This window comes from Coenobita brevimanus, chromosome 54, assembly GCF_032717465.1.
Source record: "Coenobita brevimanus isolate Jiangsu-jjx chromosome 54, ASM3271746v2, whole genome shotgun sequence".
NCBI lineage: Eukaryota > Metazoa > Arthropoda > Malacostraca > Decapoda > Coenobitidae > Coenobita > Coenobita brevimanus.
Genome location: NC_137007.1, coordinates 35,956,213 through 35,974,879, shown reverse-complemented (window position 1 = coordinate 35,974,879; position 18,667 = coordinate 35,956,213). Strand labels below are relative to the sequence as shown.

At 42.6% G+C, this 18,667-nt stretch overlaps 1 protein-coding gene across 1 annotated transcript in view; it reads right to left on the bottom strand.

The window, feature by feature from the left end:
- Window positions 1–256: 256 nt before the first annotated feature.
- The window catches only part of LOC145401027 (aminopeptidase N-like), a 39,706-nt gene continuing 21,295 nt past the window's right edge, over window positions 257–18,667 (bottom strand). Inside the window, exons 2-18 of the mRNA XM_080273399.1 lie at window positions 13,898–14,174; window positions 11,929–12,225; window positions 11,089–11,303; window positions 9,851–10,006; window positions 9,209–9,339; window positions 8,684–8,861; window positions 7,632–7,815; window positions 6,794–6,950; window positions 6,485–6,566; window positions 4,745–4,928; window positions 3,963–4,299; window positions 3,426–3,568; window positions 3,063–3,253; window positions 2,581–2,751; window positions 2,031–2,174; window positions 1,733–1,808; window positions 257–905 (exon numbers count right to left, since the gene is read on the bottom strand). Of these exons, the coding sequence (XP_080129525.1) occupies window positions 675–905; window positions 1,733–1,808; window positions 2,031–2,174; window positions 2,581–2,751; window positions 3,063–3,253; window positions 3,426–3,568; window positions 3,963–4,299; window positions 4,745–4,928; window positions 6,485–6,566; window positions 6,794–6,950; window positions 7,632–7,815; window positions 8,684–8,861; window positions 9,209–9,339; window positions 9,851–10,006; window positions 11,089–11,303; window positions 11,929–12,225; window positions 13,898–14,167 (3,147 nt within the window). The 5' untranslated portion in view covers window positions 14,168–14,174 and the 3' untranslated portion in view covers window positions 257–674. The remainder of the gene's footprint in view (window positions 906–1,732; window positions 1,809–2,030; window positions 2,175–2,580; window positions 2,752–3,062; window positions 3,254–3,425; window positions 3,569–3,962; window positions 4,300–4,744; window positions 4,929–6,484; window positions 6,567–6,793; window positions 6,951–7,631; window positions 7,816–8,683; window positions 8,862–9,208; window positions 9,340–9,850; window positions 10,007–11,088; window positions 11,304–11,928; window positions 12,226–13,897; window positions 14,175–18,667) is intronic.

Below are 18,667 nucleotides of genomic sequence, written 5' to 3'. Positions count from 1 at the left end.
TCCTATAAAAATAATATTGCAAGTATAAAATAAAGTACCTCTTCTTTCCGACATAATTTCGTAGGTAAAAATGTTTGTCCGTAAAAATTACCGATTTTTAAATAAATATCTTCCTTTCCTTTAATTTTAATCATCATCTCTCTCTCCCTCTTGTCTTCCATTCCTCTTTCTGTTTTTCTCTACTTCCTCATTGTACTTCCTATTTTATCCCTTGTTCCCCTCTCCCTATCCCTCTTCCTCGTTTTATAGCCTTGCTCATCCTCCTCTTCTCTCTCTTCTTTGACCTCCGTTCCCTCCCTCTGCCTCTCCCTCTCGCTGCACCTCGTTCTCGTCCATCAATTTCTCTTTCTTCCTTTCCTTCTCTAACACACAAGTTACTCATGTCCTTCCCCTTCTCCTCTCTATATTTTCCTTTAGTTTTCCTTCTCTTCACTGCCCTTCTTTTCCTTTAACTTTTCCTTTCTCTAACCAGTTTCTTAACACCTTTCCTCTCCTTGTAATTGCTAATATTGTCCTTCTTTTCTTTATTAGCAAATTCGTTTTTCTTCCTCCAACAACTGTCCTTATTGGTTTATGTATCATCTGTTTAGCCATTCTTATTTTTGTTCTCCCTATAAATGACCTTCTTGACAGTCTTATCTTTCCTCTCTCTAACCAACATCTCCTCCCTCCTCTCACTGTATAGGTTCTTCTGTCTCTGCCTCAGCCTCTCCCTGCTCCTCAGTCTCCTCCACCCAGAAGCTCTTAACTTTACTAGAATATCCCTTGTTCTCCAGCCAGTTCACGATGATATGGTAGTTCTCTTCCATCCAAGCAATGTTGTTACGGGTTGTCTCGATGACCTGTTCCACCTTCCTCGACGCTGCTGCTAACTCACTCCCTCGCGCCTTCTTGAAGTCTATCACCTGTGAAGAAGCGACAGGAGTGAGTGGGGTGAGTGGGGGAATGGGAGATGGTGAGAGGGGTGAGTGGAGGAGTGGCAGGGTGACAGGAGTGTGTGGGAAGGTGAGGGGTGAGCAAGAGGCTGAGAGGAGTGGGAGGAAGTGAGGGAGCAAGTGGGAGAGTGAGTGGGGTGAGTATGAGACGGCGTGGAACTACGAAGGAGCGAAGGGGCGAGGGGGAAGGTAAGTGGGGTGAGTTTGGGGTTGAGAGGGAAGTGGGAGGGGGTAATGGGGAAACAGACGGATTGACTTCACTCTCTGCGTTGAGGTCGTAACTACGGTATTTTCGTTGTTAAAGTATTCATTAATTCAGTTCAAATTCATTCTCTAGCATTCAGGCCTTATTTTGTGCATCTCCAGTCCCGGGTGGGAGGGAAGGAGTGGGAATGGAAGGATGAGAAAACGTGGGTGGATATGTGAGGTGATACATCGTGGAGTGGGGCAATGGGAAATAAGTGGGAGTAGAGGGGTGGGTAGGGTGATGGAAGATGGTGAGAGTGAAGGGATGTATGAGCTGGAGAGGAAAGATGAGTGAAAGTCGGTGAATGAGTGGGAGAGGAAGGAGAAATGAAAGTGGATGAATGAGTGGGATAACACACAACTAAACGAGCCAAAGGTAAATGACAGGGAGTAGAAGAACGAGTATAAACGGCTGAATGAGTGGGAGGATGCACAACGCAATGAATCAGAGGGGATTGAGTGGGAGTGGAGGGATGGGAAGGGTGTAGGGAGTTGGATATGTGTGAATGAAAGATGAGGAAGAAAAAAAAAAAAAAATAAGATGGCCGTACCTCTTGAAGTTGCTGCTTGGTGTTGAAGCTGTATGTGGCTGCCTGGATGATGTAACTCTTGGCCTTGCGATCGAAGCTACGGGGAAGAGGAGAAGGAAACAATCAATTTCGATATCTTAGTTTCACTTCTTATCTTCAGCATTTCTCACTTTCATCTTCCCTTACTTTCACCATCTCCCACACTTCCACAGAATCTGTCTTTGTCCTTCTCTCACTTTCACAAATTCTTACAGTAACTGACTTCTAATATTTCTAACAACACACAGCAAGAGTCGAATTCCTCAGTTTCAAAACTTACAACTCGTAGATATGGTCCCATCGGTCTCGGAGGAAGGTCCATGCCAGGGGTCGTCCCACACTGTTGTAGGCCACTGCACTGAAGACTCGAGTCGTGTCCTGCTTACGAATGCCGCTGGAGGAGTCAAACGCCATCTCCAGGTACCTGTGGAGGGGCAGGATCTGATTTACTATCCCGTACCTGGAAAATATCGGCTTTGCAATGCGATTTTTGGTGACATATTAGCGTCAAGTTTCTGTTAAAATAATGTGCGTTAGTTCTTTCATGCTCTACCAGTCCGCACCATCCCTCACTCCCTCACTTACTCTCTCACTCACAACATGTACTTTTCCTCCACTCACACATGTCCATCCACACTCAAGCCCACTCGCACCCACATTCGCCCACATCCACCCACCCAACCATTCACATCCACACTCACACCTACTCACCCACCCACCCACATCCACATTCATACCTACTCACCCACCCATGCACATCCACACTCACACCTACACACCCACCCACATCTACGCCCACCCACCCACCTACACCCACACCCACAGCCCACCTGGACAATAGCCACAGCTTCTTAGTGCATCCCATGGCGCTGAGTAGTTTGGACTTCTCAGCAGCCACGTTACTCTTGAGGTATTGATGCCAGGCGAAGGTCCATTCCTCCTCCCCACCCGCAGCCAATGCTCGGCAGTATACGGTTGACTTTAGATTCGGTGAGATGATGCTGACGGAGAGGAAGCGGATGTCTTAGAACAGAGGGATACTAAAAAGGGAAGAAGTGTGCCCGGCAGTAAGTTTGGGGAGATGATGCTTGGGGGCAAAGAAGGGTGATTAATGTAGAAGGAATGCTCGTAGTTATCATAATCATGGTTATTAAAGTAGGACATGTATTCTTGTTACCTCTAGATTATTTTAATTGACTCATAATGGAAGGTATGTCCGTGGGACTCATAATGAAAATTATAACAGTAAATTATTGCTACCTCAGGATAATATTACTTGACTTACAATGAAGAGAAGGTACACTCAACTCACGTGTCATTCTCCGGGTTCATCATCCACTCCCTGAAGAGGCCAAGAGCGTTGTCTATACATTCCTTATGGCCCATACTGCAGGCCCAGGAGATGGCGATCTCCCTCAGGTAGTGCTCCAGCAGGGGGTCGTCCAGCCGGTCCTTGAACCCTACGGATTCGTACAAGGGCACCACCAGGTCACGGATATATTTCTGGAGAGAGGTGGAACAGTAATATAAATTAATACATTTTTTTTTTTTATGAATACTGTTTCAATATGTTTCTTTTCACATTTGATACTATAAGTCTAAGTAAAGTATTCCAGTGCACCAACTATAAACAGTAAAAGGCTACACGTGTTCCCTCTACTGCTTCCAGACTGACCTTAAGCGCCCCATAGCCCCCAGAGCGAAACAGCATGTTCTTAAGGTATCCCAGGTTGTTGACTGCAGACTTCCAGGGGACATAATCCTTCTCCATGCCCAGGTACTCGTACACGGCCAGCGCCACCTCGTAACTCAACTGACCTGAGTCATGCAAGCAAGAAACATAAAAAAGACGTCCCAGGGTTTAAGGAGTTAACTACAACATAAACCTCATGTAACCTAAACCTATACATCTATACTCTATCACACCCTGAGAAGTCGGGCATTGTGGGAAAGAGATTTTTCTTTCAAGTCGTGCTGAAGAGCGAAAAATAAAGGGTGTAGTAAGAGGAAAGTAGATGGGACGGGCTGAGATAATGATGGGTGAGGGCTGGGTTATTATACCCAGTGAAGATGTATGTTGTAGGAATAATGGCATGGGTGCGGTGAAGGCTTTAATCAAAATTATCTGAAAGCAGGAAAAGAAGAAAATAACCACATATAACTCCAGTGTTTCATGATGCAGATACAAGGAAATACATGGTAGGATAAGTACCGGCTCTGGCGAGGTCCATGGCATCGTCGATTATCTGAGCTCTGTTGATGGTTGCGATAGCAGTGTGGTTCTGGAGGAGCTGTGATGTGAGCAGCTGCCAGTTGTGTACATCATAGTTGACTCTGTAGTAACCCGTCTGCTGGAGGTTGAAAATGACCCACTGGTCGTTGCTGGGCAGGTCCGTGATGGTAATTTGGTCTTGCGAGTCTCTCATCCAGACCTTTGGTTGTGTTTGACTAAAATCTGGTTCGGCCTGGGTGGTGTAGGTCAGTGGCACCCACCACCTGTAGTCGTGCGTGTCTGTAGAGTTCTCTTGGCGCACCATCAGGAACCGCTCCTGATCACAGCAATGATTACAGTTAGTCTCGTACTGGACATAGAGTATTTAGTGAAACAAAATATTCCATTTGTAAGCTGTGCTCTCTGACCACAGTAGTGATCATTGTTAGTATGATAATGAGACATGTCAGTTACGACGGTGTTTGTGTACCATAACCACGATCATATTTACAGGCATAAAGGATGCAAGTAGTGAGACACAATGTGATAGCTACAGACAGTGCTTCCAGACAACAACTGTGATTACAGAATTATAATTAATGCGACACAGTTCGGTAGAAACAGGTTTTAGTTAGAGTGATACTGGACAAAACTAGTGGGACACAACGTTACATCTTCAGACGCTTTTGCAGACTACAATACAGTCACAAGGTCACACCAAGTGTCATATGAGAGGGAGTATTCTAAACATGGTATACGAGGTTGGAACATCTGCTGCTGACCTGGTGCACAGTAGCTGTAGCGCCATCATCGCTCCTGTTGACGGTGATGACGGGGTAGCCCATCTGCAGCGTCCAGCTGTCCATGATGGTCTTGACTGTGAGGTTGGCGGGCAGCACCGATGCCCTGTGCCCAGCAGCCGTCAGGTACTCCCACAGGTCGTCCTGCTCAGCGTTCTGGTATTTTCTGAAGGAGGGAAGTGAATTATTACTTCATTCAAGTTACTTAAGACTTTCTCTGCTAAGATTTCTCTCGACAAGGTTTTGACTGCTAGAATTTCTCCCTACGGAACATAATTGCGTGGTATTAGCCAAAAAAAAAAAAAAAAATAATAATAATAATAATACTAGGTGCACCAACTAAAAGCACGGTGGCACGAGATACATCTGAAGCCTTGAATGCTGGCCTAAACAAAATACCAAGTTACACCAGTAGCAGTGAAAGGGTTAATGGTGGTAGTAGAAGAGATAGTAGTGGTAATGATAAACATGTATAAAAAAAATAAATTATACCTTTTTTTCCTTACCTGTGCAACCCCAAATGTGCCTGCTAGATGCCTTTCAAGGCATCTCTAACCTACCACCTATTTAGCGGAGGAAACTTCAGTAGCCGCTGTGGCAAACCGGGTTAAAGTGCACGCTGTTGCCCAAAGAGTCGAGTATCCGATCCCACCCACCTGCCAATAGTTCACGACAGGAAGGAGCGGTAGCAAAATGTTAAACTCCCAAACAATAGTTCTCTATGTAAGGCCTATGTCCATCAAAGAACGGAATGCGTGGTGTAAAACGCCCTCCTCTCCTCGCCCTCCTACTTCTGTTGTACATTAATAGTCTATGAGAACAAAAACGTCATCTTATACCGAGAATTTATTGCACATATGTCGGGTGTACTCTACAGGTAATGCAGCGACTACTGTGGAATTTGCATGTGAAAATTTTGACCCTAATAACGACTGACGACCTTACTGACAAAGACAACCCCATGGAGCGAGTACAACACAAAACTATTCCCACACAAGACTGACAAAATTTCTCGCGATCACGTAACTGGACATAATGACGCAGATGGACAAGCAGTGTTTTTGTCAGAGGGGAAGGGAAGGGTGTGTGTGTATGATGATGGTGGGGGGAGGCGAGGGACGAGTGATGGGAGGAGACTTGCTTTACTATGCAGTGTGAGAATGGAGAAGGCGATAATCATTTCGGTTATTATCATACGTTATATTCAGGAAAGCATAATGCACTTCATCGTTCAAATTTTGCGTCGGTATTTGTGTAAGTTTAACTCTGGCTATGAAAGATATATGATAAGTACGATTAAAGGAAGATGTTAAGTCAAGTGTGTGGTAAGTAATTTTTGTTTTAGTTTCAGACGCCTTGACGATCAGTACAAAGGCAGCATACATTGACCAATGCCTTTTAACTACACAAGGGACAATACGGCAGCCAATCAATTTCTGTTAAGTCCGAGTGTTCCCCTAGAACACAACCTGCAATGCTCGATGCTGTCTACGGGTACCCCCTTGTGCCACAGGATGAGTACTGATGACGGGGAAGCAGGTAACAGAGGCTGGTATGGTAAAGAATACAACCCGTAACGGTCGATGTTATACCCAGGTTCCTAATTGTACTGTTGGGTGAACGGAAACAAAAATTAACCTTACAGGTCCTCTGATGTTATATCCAGGTCCCCAATTAGATTACTGGATGAACAGGTACAAGAAGGAAACGAATGGAACTTACAGGCCCTCCAGGTAATCACTGAGGCCGCTCCTGAAGACATCCTCTGTCAGGAAGTGGTTCATCATGCGGATGATTGACGCGCCTGTGAATGGAGTAAAAGGAAAATTATGGGGATTATCTGTATATACCATTTTAGTTTTGAAAAAAATTAAGACACTCAGTAAACAGCAAAGCAAGGAATTTTGTGCCAGTATATTTAATTTCCATAGTTAATTTAAGATAATTGTGTCAGCATATTTCATTTCCATAGTTGTTTTACAATAACTGTGTCAGTATATTTCATTTCCATAGTTGATTTGAAATAGTTACCTTTCTCGTAAGAGATGCGATCGAATATCTGCCATATTTCGCTGGGATGGCCAACTGGGATGCTGATCTTGTGTGAGGTTTCGAGGCAGTCATCACTAAACACCCTCTGCACGAAGTCCAACACGAACTGTTCCATCACCTTCCACGATGGCTCCACCTGCGCCCATAGAGTTGGCATGGTTGTGTCATATTTTCTTTACGTTAAAATATGACAGTATTACACCATCTGGGATTCATTGCTTCCAGGGATCAAAGCCTGTCATGTTTACAAAGTACGACTACTTTTCTTTCACGTTAACATTGGCCTAGATTTTCGTCCTTTTGTAACTTATTTCATGGAGCTCACTGGCAGAATAAAGACAGTACTAAGGCACAACACTGTTTCCATGCCCCTTCTTCGTGACTAGTATCAAATTCTAGTGTTAAGCTACTGTAACAAGCAGGCATGCAAGATGGAGAGTTAGCAGTTTTAGCCCAACTTAGAGTAAAAAGAGTATAGTGGATTATATTTTTGTTACAGTTAGCTTAACCCGTGCTGCTGGGGAAGGAAGAATAGTGCCCAACTACGTGTTTCCTGCGTACAGAGGGCGATTGGCAGGTGTAGTAACGTGGGAAATACAAATATCCCCTCCCAAAATTAAAGAAGTACATGCCGGTTTAGGACGCTACTGATGTTCTTAGCAATTTCAGCAAAATGTCAGTATACCTATGACTTGTGTTTAATACTTCACCGCCAAGAAGCTCACTTTAATACCTCCCCCCCCCCTCTCTCTCTCTCTCTCTCTCTCTTAACATGTCTATGCCACTGGTAAGAGAAAAGCGAGTGACTGTAACTTACGATATCCATTCCAATGTTCTCGACGTAGGAAGCAAATCCCTCGTTGAGCCACAGGTCGGTCCACCAGCGAGGCGTCACCAGGTTGCCGAACCACTGATGGGCCAATTCGTGCGCCACCACCTTGGCCACGTACTTCTTATTCCGGGGCGCAGACACCAGGGGGTCGTACAGCAGTGCAGTCTCTCTGACGGTCAAATGAAAGTGTGAAATGCAAAAATGTTACGTAGAAATGGCAGCTGGCCTATCTCATTTTGTCCCATTAGGAGACTAGGGGCTCTGGGCTAGCATACCGTTAGTCCAGAACATTTAAGACTAGGCGACTAACCTGTGCTCCTGACAGCGTTTACATCATAGAAAAAAAAAAAACTCTATCCACCTCTTGAACTCAACCATAGCACATAAGCCACAATACGTTCCGACCTGAAGGCTTTACCAATCGCACCTCCACACAGCCACAAATTAGATCATGAGTGGCCACTGAGCTGCCGCATTCTAACTATATTTGAAGATAAACATACCAACATACTGCAGTTCCCTGTAATTTAGCAATGACCCGTCTTGAGTTACTGTTTTAGGGACACAAATTTTCTTTTATGTATGTTTCATTTTTTCACTATTAGTGTTGACTAACAGATGGAATTAAAAGCAAAGACCCGGGAGTAATAATCGCGCCAATTTTTCTTACTATATATTCCCTGAGGCATATGCAGTGGTTTAAACTGAGCCCCCGCTGGACTCTCGCTGCTACAATTTGAATACTACTGCAACAGTGTATATTTATGAACATGTAACTGTGAAACTGAATTACAAATATGGGATTGGTGATAAAATTACAATGAACACTATGGGGGAAAATGTTAGTTTATTTTCACACACGCACACACACACACACACACACACACACACACACACACACACACACACACACACACACACACAGACACAGACACAGACACAGACACACACACACACACACACACACAGACACAGACACACACACACACACACACACACACACACACACACACACACACACACACACACACACACACCTGTACGTAATAAGGCCCCAGTTCTCCATGGCCCCGGCAGAGAAGTCAGGTAAGGCGATCATGTCTTGCTTGGGCAGCGGGTAAGTCTGGTTGAAGTACTCCTCGAAGTAGTTCAGGATGGGCGGACCGATCTGTCTGGCGTACTCAGTCTGCTTCAGCGCCTCCTTCCTCGCCCATACTGATTAAAACACACGTCATTTTTATTTATTATTCACCCACTGCCTTTATTAATGCTACACTTTTTGTTTTGTTTTTATGTCCTACCTGCTTTGGACGGGATTAGCCTTGACAATGTGAAAATGATATAAACTCAGTAATTATTTCCCTAAAACTTGGCAATCAGTGCAGCATGTGTGAATTCTCTCTCTCTCTCTCTCTCTCTCTCTCTCTCTCTCTCTCTCTCAAAATAACTGCAAACGTGATTTTTATTACTTATATTAAACGTCCCTGTGACATATACATAAATCATGAGTATAAAAAAATCACGTCTTTGGAAGAAGTTGATGTTATGTTAAAACCACTTACTTCTGAAGAGAACACGGTCGTCGACGGTGGCGTTGACGTATTCGAAGTCAGACACGATGAAGGCAAGGAGGTATGTGGACATGGGCACCGTGGTCTGGTAGCGGTCCCACACCCACCCCTCCTGACCATCACTGTAAGGTCAGGAGAAAAAAAGAAGCTGTTAGATCATCAAAATGCGATGGTCAGTCTCAAGTATCCAGGTGATAATATTCAGATGAGAGAAAACCTGCGAGGCGACAAGGTTACAAACTCTATATATATATATTCTTTTCGATGCAATGGTTGGACTTGAGTACATTATTTCAGCCTTATACAAGAGCTTATACTGAAGCAAGAAAAGTTTTATAGGTCTGGAAGTGTTAGTAATAAATGTAAACACAACGTTAGTATATTATGTACTGACTCTCATGGAAGCATCCTAGCACTATTTAGCTCCCACAACACACACACACCACCCAGTTGAATTAAATCTTCTAGCGTGGGCTGGAAGGCAACACTAGAGTTGTCCCGACCATGAGTGGGCTAATGGCGGTAGTTTTAACACTCAGGCTCCTATGACTCACTTTCGGCTATGTAAAATTCATTGATGTCTAGCCGGAATGTATTACTAAAGTTGTTTCGACCAAGAGAGAGCTAACTCACACAGGAACGGTTTCATTGATGGGCATGTTGGATATAGATGTCATGCTGGTCTCCCTGGCGAGGTGGATTTCAAACGTGGCCTTGAGTCCGGGTTCGTCAAAGCAGGGGAAGGCTCGTCGTGCGTCCGTTGCCTGGAACTGTGTCGCCGCCAGATACCTGCAAAGGTGTCAGATCTTAGTGACGTTCTCTAGGCGGTACGGGAGGCTTCGTCGCACTTTCTTCCTGGCGATGTATTTGCATTTTACACCCTGACTTTCCCTTGCATGCCAGTTATATCATTATAGTATCAATGTTGTTAGAGGTATTGGCATACAAGAGGATATGAAGTTGTTTTGTTGCAGTAGGTTCATCTGGAAGAAAAACCCGATGGACTGCAGTCTTAAATTGACTCTCTACAGTCTCATTCCGGAGTTTGGGTATTGCTGAGGGACGTTTGTGATAGGTGAGCAGTTAAGTCGTCCGTCTATACCAGTGCCACCACGTAAAGGTTATATACAAAATTTTTCGCTGAGAAAGAAGTAGTACAAAGACTCCTATGTAGCCTAGAGCATGGGCCTTTGAACTTTTAAACTGCTGGTTAATTAATCACTATCATCGTATAAACCAGGATCTGCATTCACAAACTATATATTTTTTTAACCTTACATTGGCCTAAAATTGACTTTTTTATCTTGAATAATGTGCCGTAGCAGTAAATTAACACTGAAATATGATACTAATCACAACGACGTGCTCTGAATGAAAAGAAGCTTTGTCTTTTTCTGTCATCTGATTATGGGAAATAATCTGTAAAAGGACGAAAGTCTGGGCCAAGTTAAGGTGAACATATTATAACTTAAGATTAATGTCCTGTCGTAATTATGATTGTGTGTGTGTGTGTGTGTGTGTGTGTGTGTGTGTGTGTGTGTGTGTGTGTGTGTGTGTGTGTGTGTGTGTGTGTGTGTGTGTGTGTGTAGCACGGAAAAGGAAAAGTGGGTGCAGTGTCATTCCATGTCCCTTATTCCTCCTCCTCCTCTTAATAATAATAATAATAATAATAATAATAATAATGTACAATCATGTTCCGAGAGAGGATTTATCGTTAAACCTGTTGGTGAATTCTGACGTACTACTCGTCTTCAGAGTTTATGCATCACTTGGATTATTATGCCCTAATTGTGAAAAAAGCAGGTATATAATTCATTCATTCAAACATTATACGGCACTTTGAGACGCTTCATATGTCCCTTAACACTTACTTGAGATTGCCTTTGTTGTCCCTATACGTGGACCTGTAGAAGCCGTCCAGTTTCTCGTTGAGGAGTCCCGTAAAGTGCATGGAGAGGACGTACTTGTGCCCCTCCAGCAGCGGCTCCTCCAGGTGGGCGATGTAGAACTCCCTCTCGTGGTCGTACTCGTGGCGCAAGATGACCTTCTCCGTCCCGGCCTCTTCCTCAGCCCCCGATTCCATGAGCTGCGAAGGTCACAAGGGGCCACAAAGAGTTAAGCAAGGTCACTGTACAGTCGGGGACAAAAGACTACTTATTATTTCACTCCGTCTACTTCACACTTAGAGCATGGACGTCATTTTCCTCCCTGATGCATTGCATCAAAGAGAATCATATATTGGTACAGAAACATAGCAAGCCCTTCACAGCTTAGGAATATTAGCCGTCGGAGGAAAATAAAAAGCAGAAGGGGTCCCTCATTGTAACACTCACATGCTGGGGTCACTATGCCATTCACCTACATTAAGAAAATCTTGTGGCACTGACTGGGACTCAGTACGACCGTCCTACATGTTGTGGCACTGGCTGAAACCCTATGTGAAAGCGTTGTTTCTGATTTTCAACGATAACTTGGCATAAAAATGGTAAGTCAGGGCGATAATCTAAAAACAGAATAGCAACACGTAAGTACATCACATAAAAATAAACTTAGCAACAAAATACCACCGCAGCGAAAGTTTACAGTAATAACACTTATATCAAATGACAAAGAAATAAAAAAAAAAGCGTGACAGTAACAACATACCAATAACGTAGCATGAAAAATGGAAAACAACAAAAACCTTTAATGAGAAGTATGGGGACTCTAACCTTAATGGTGTCGTTGTGTGTGATGATGTCAGCGATGTGGAGTGTGATGTTGGACGTGGAGTGCAGCACCTCAATCTCCACTTCCACGTACCCGAGGATGCTAAAGTTGCCATTGATGAGCGGCTGCAGCTTCACCAGGTAGTGCATGGGCTTCAAGGAACGGGGCAGTCTGACATTGGGCTTCTGGGGGGTTTCTGTGGTTGTGGTGGGGGTTTCTGTGGTGGTAGGGGCTTCTGTGGTGGTGGTGGTAGTTGTGGTGGTGCTTGTGGTGGTGGTCGGCATAGACTTGTGGATGTCCTGAAAAATGTGTTTTGATTTTTATTAGCATAACCCGCTGTTAACCATAAAGGGTGAACGAAAATGTGTATGTAGCAGGATGTGATGAATCTATTCTCTCTCTCTCTCTCTCTCTCTCTCTCTCTCTCTCTCTCTCTCTCTCTCTCAAGTATTCTATCACCATCTTATGCTTCTGCACCTGTCATCAAATGCTAAGGTCTTTTTCAGACCTGTGATCTCAGTTTCAATAACGCGGTGCTTAGTATATATCAGATACACATCGAGTATTCTTGCAGCCCTAATAAAATGTATCGGGCACTACTGTAAGGTCATCATAACATACTGGGTGCTAATCTAACTTTAGCAGGCGCTGATGTAACTCCGTCTGATTTATCAGGCACTATTGTAACTTTCTTCAATTACCAGTTGTTAATGCAACTATCAACTTTTTGGGTGTTACTGCAGTTTTATCTTAAGTTACCAAGTGCTAATGTGCCGTAACTTTATCATAACATCGTGGACGCAAATGTAATTTTATCTCAGTGTGTGCTAAAGTAACTATATCTTATCTTAACAGATAGTACTCTATATTCGTGATAACTTATTGGATGATTATTAATGATGGGATGCTACTGTGACAACAATAACATTCGGGGTGCTCCTGTAGCCTAATATTGGGAACTGCGGCTGTGATGATGATGATTATAGTGTATGGGATGCTCCTGTAGCCTGATGCTGGGAGCTGTGATAATGATGATGATAACGATGATGATGATGCCCTGCCGCCGCGTACAGCCACGCTCCAAAGACACGTAACACCCCCGAACCAGATTCATAAATGTTACTGTCTGTCGCAAACTTTGGTAAAAGCGGTGGCCCGGATTCATCAACGTTACCGTCCCATCGGCCTAACTGAATGCCGTGGTATGGTGATGTGGGGTTAACAACATCTTTATTACAGTTCTTTTATCTCAACTTGGCCCAAATTTTTGTCCTTGCGCAGCTCATTTCACCTAGCTCAAGGGCAAAATGAGACTGTACTATGACTCTACATCATTTCCATAGCACACCTCAGACTCTAGTGTCCTCAAGATGGAGAGCGTAAAAAGGGTATAACCACTGTGGCGGTAAATACAGTAAGTTGATAAATCTGACTGCAGGGGGTGGGGTGTTACATTTCTGTGGGGCGTGGCTATACACCTTAACACGGGGCCGGCTTAAGGTCCGGACACACATGCCCTCGAACATGTGATCGACAGGAGGAAAGGAGGCTCAGAGGTCCGTCCAAGGTTCAGACTCGGATATTTCAGAGGCTCTAACCCGGTGCTTCGTTTCATCTTGTCGATCACATGTTTCGAGCAAGTGTGGCCGCACACTTAGAAGTACACAAGCAGTCCTGTACCCTTAAAATGCTACAGTCTTATGATAACTTACAGGATATTGCTGTAACTACAATAACTTACCGGGAGCTGGTTTAACTTTACAATAACATACCGGCATGCCACTTTAACCTTACGATGACTTAGTTGATGATGATGATGATGATACTGATGAGTAAACGGGTGCTACTGTAACGATGATGATGATGGTGATGATGATAATGATGGTGGTGATAAGTAACCGGGTGCTGCTGTAACTTATAACGTATGGATGCTCCTTGAATCTTAACTTGCTGGATACAACTGCCACTCACCGGATGCTCCTCCTGCCTAATGGTGGGGGATACTGATGCGGCTACGTGATGGTGGTGATGCCCCGCCGCCTCGTATACCCTAACATGGGGGGCGTAGAAGTATACAAGCAGCCCCGTAGCCACCACAGCACTCACGAAGATCAGCGCCAGGAGCCAAGCGACCGTGCGGCTAATGAAACATCCAGTCTTCTTGCCGAAGCTGACCATGTGTGGATCCGAGGTGTTCACGTCCATCGCTACGACGTCCGCGCTCCGGTTGTAGTTGGTCATTGTGGTTCTGCGGGGATAATTGGGTTGTTTGAGATGGTGGTGGTTGCTAAAGGTGGTAGAAGGTGTTAAGTGATGATGGTTGTTTAAAGTGATGGTGGTACTTTTGGTGCTTGCTACTGTTAGAGGCTGTGGTGGTTGTTAGATGTGGCAGTGGTTGTTTTGGTGGTTGTTTAGTGATGATGGTATGGTTGATAAGTTGTGATGGTCGTAGTTTTAGTGGCTGCATAGAGTGGTGATGATGACTGGATAGTGGTGATGGCGGTTGTTTTGAAGGGATATGGTTGTAGCTTTTTTTTTTTTTTATTATTAAAAGTGGTGATGGTGGTAGCTTTTGTGGTTGGGAGTAGTGATGGTGGTAGTTTTGGTGGTTAAAAGTGGTGATGGTGGTAGTTTTTGTGGCTGAATAGTGATGGTGGTAGTTTTGGTGGTTAAAAGTGGTGATATTGGTAATTTTGGTAGTTATGGGGTGGCGATGGTGGTTGTTAATGCTGACCGTGTTTCAAAGGGTAGGCTAAGAGAGTTGATAGAGGTTGAGGTGGTAAAGAAACCATTGTCCGCGACTGTACTGTGCGGTTAGATAGTTTGGTTTGTAAATGACGCATATGGCAGCAAGATAAATAAACAGATAAATATAAATGAACAAATAAATAAATAAAACCAGAGTTGTGATTGTGGGTAGCCGTGGAGTTACTGTGGTTGTTTAATCGTCATAGTAAAGGTGGATAATATATAAAGGGATTGAAAGCCAGAGTGTAATCCGGGAGTGAGCACAAACAGACAATATAATTATACATGACCAGACAGGTTTTGGAAATACTGTAACCAACTCGTGTTTTCATAATGCGGATAAAATGCAAAAACTTGATTCTCGTGTGCTGATATCAACATTCCTTGCAGTTCACCAGCCACACACACACACACACACACACACGTTGCCCCTCTCAACTAGTAACTTTGCATTCACTGTTAAGCATCAACCACTGTATATTACAATCACTTTCACTAACAGCCTCACTCACAGCCTCCGTCCCCGCTAGTTCATTGTCCGCCTCCATACTATACTACCTTCTACACAAAAAGTTTTATTACTAATCTGTACCTTCACAACACACTGGGTTAATTAATCTGCTCTTTCAGTCAACTCGTGTCCTACAATAGAAACATTTACTCGTATGAACATATAAACACCTCATTCAGAAGCTATTATTGGTATGATATTATATAGTCAGTGGTTGATATAAAAATTAAAATGTCTTAGTTACCTTACGATTAATATAAAAATATAAAACTGCATGGTTATGAATATCGTGAGAACATACGCATTATAATGCAACTGTAAACAGTAACAAGACGTGAAAATGTAATGAAGAGTACCAGTGTTGCCAACCGTAAGGTATGTGACCAACGCGTAGGGTATTTCAACCATTTTTTTTTTTTACCTGTAGGGCAGTTTAAGGTAATTAAATTAAAACAGCATAAACTGTAGGTTTTACAAACTGCGTATTAACAGACATGTACTGATCTTGAATTTGGCTCTCTGTTATCTCGTTTTTGTTTTTCTTAGAGGGAACAATTTGCAGGCCCCTGGCCTTTATTTCCTTCTTCCTTGCATTAAAAGAAAAAAATGCCTGAATATTACATGAAGATGCAAACCGCAGCTTGATGACTAATAAAATATGCTCAAGAAACGCTAGCTACAAGATATCCTTAATATCATGTAGTATGGAAAATTAGTCTTCATATTACAAATAATGCTACTGTTCTAAAGATACGAGTATTATGTGCAATGTTAGTAGTTAAAAGAGTACAAACAGCACTTTTGTTTATTTATATTTTTTTTTTCATCAGAAAATGTCATTTTGGGCACTAGTGTGTACTGTAGGTATTAGTCATAGGCATTTTTTACTTAACAAAGACGATGCTTAATAGGATATTATTGACAGTATTATCTGTGTAATAGTTTTGTTCTATGTAAAAAAAAATCATGTATTAGTAACATAATAATAGCTTAATGTTTCTGACAATTTACGAGATTTTTGTACGAAAAGATTACAAAAACATTCGGTAATTGGCGATTTATTTTTCTTTTTAGTATGTTTTGTGATAAGGCAAACAATTCAGAAGATTCGCATACAAGGCTATAAACTGCCTATGTTCCTCGCTGGTGTTTTTTGGAGAATTCACATTTTATTTTTTTTCTGCATACTGCTATCCCACGATAGTCTGTGTTACATTGTAAACACTTGATGGAAGAATTCTCTGGTATAATTATACAATAAAAAAGTATATTGTTCTTCGATGCTATGAGAAATCTATTTTGATCCCCATGCGATTTGAAAATTCATACAGGGTCATACTTATCTCAGATATATTTGGTGTACATAGGCTATGATAGCTTCTTTCATTATGCAGTTTATCTTTGTACAGAAAACAGGAACTAATACCTTTTTCTCGTGTCCTGTTCCATGATGGTAGGTCTTATGAGCTTATCAAATGTAGCGGCTTTTACACAGGCAAATTTTGTAGCTTGATGTGACGCAACAGAGTATTTTCATGCTCTAAAGGACGTATAGTGTGTTGAGTTATAATAATTTCTCCCCTATAACCTAGCTTTAATATATGAGGAAGGTGTATATTCCTTTCGATTGATATGGCAACAGTAGCGTTCAAAATAATGTTAAAATGTGGATATGAACAACCCTTGACAAAAACAGTACCGTGACGAGGATCACCTAAAAGGGAGCGCTTGAAACATATTGTTGCCAATGCTCGCCATAGAAAACAACTATTTTAAACTAATTTTTTCTTTATCATTCAGTTCAGAACAAAAGAGTAACGATTTAAAAAAATAATCAATTCTTCTGATACATTGTTAATGGCTGCTACTCATGGGAAATACGAAAATAAAGCTTATTAACGTGTTATTACAAGAGTAAGCTATATCCTAAACAGCAATACTGAGATAAACAGTGACACCTGGCCAGTGGTGGAGTGTTGATGTGTCTCGTTGAAGAGGTAGAAATAACGCTACCTGGTGGTGGCTAATGCTATTGGTAAGTATTATGGTATTGGTAGAAGGCTATTATGATATAGTTACGGCAGTATGATGGTAACTGTTGTAGCCTGTATTCATTCTTAAGCTAACCTGGCCTAAAATTGTCATCTCAAAATCATGACTGCAGAGCTGTAACATCACGAGTACAGTATATCAACACTAGAGCATTATGCTAGTCGCAAAGTGCTAAGGAAAGGATGTTGAACCATCACACCATCATTTTCTTCCACTGAGCTATTTTAAATCAAGCCGCAAAGGAACAAAAATCTAGTCCTGCTTAGGGTAAAAAGCATAGTAAGCGATGATTTCGTGATAGTTGCAGTAACATTAGTCACAAGCTTTAGAATATCCTTGACATGCTTGTGGATGATGCAGGCAGAAAGTATGATGGTAGTGGTGGCTGTGATAGTAATTTGGGGGATTGTTATAGTACAAATGGTGGTTTTAAGTTTTGATGTGTTACAAGCTTCAAATTCACCTTGGGTAAATATGAAGTTGATAATTTTCTGAGAGCAATTATTATTATTATTATCATTGTTATTATTATTATATGGTATGGCATAATATTGTCGCTGCTGAAGGACGCCAGTGAAGAAAAAACATTTTGCCGTATATTTTGCAGTATTTTAGTTTGGTTCATTTGCGATATTGAAAATGGATTGTGGTAAGTAGGTAGGCAGTTCTTTACGGAGTTCGCCGAGGACCTAGTTTTATAAATAACTTTACGTTGAAGTAGGTTAAGGCTAGGCTAAGTTAGGTTAGGATAGGTTTAGGTGTCTTCGTTGTTTCTACAGTAGGGTTGCACGCGGTACACTGGTTGTTGGTGGATGTTATCTTTTTCGCGTCTGCGACATTGTCCGGTACTGCAGAGGGGCGCCTTCTTGCGATATCACCCACTGTACCTTGGTATCACATATATGACCGAGCGGTGGAGATGCCTAGTCATACAAGCGTACCAAAATCCCTTTCCTGCCCCTGGAAAGTAGGATGGTGGACTAAGTAAAAAGGGTCATCTTAATCCTGCAGTACACCGAGTTCACATTCATATGAGCTTGGGGGTGCAGATATTACTACTACGACATTGTCCCTTCAAACACACAAGTTTTGCCATGTTTTCGGCCTCATAATTTCAGAAGTGTAAGATAAACCAGGACAAAAGTAATAGATTCGCTGAAGCCTGTGAAAGTGAGACACCTCGCCTTCGAAAAACCTTAGAGAGTGACTGATTCATAGGCAACATCCGATTTATGCATCATAACCCACTAGACTACAAGGTCTTCTTTAATTATAAGGTTACCACCCAGCGAAGTAAATGGTTTTCTGGGGTGCAAGAAGCCATTTAATTTCACTCAGCTTTGAGTCACTTGAAGGTAGCACTACGAGTACCCTATATTACACGAGAGAATAGTGGGCGACCACATCTACCGCATATAAAACATAGCACC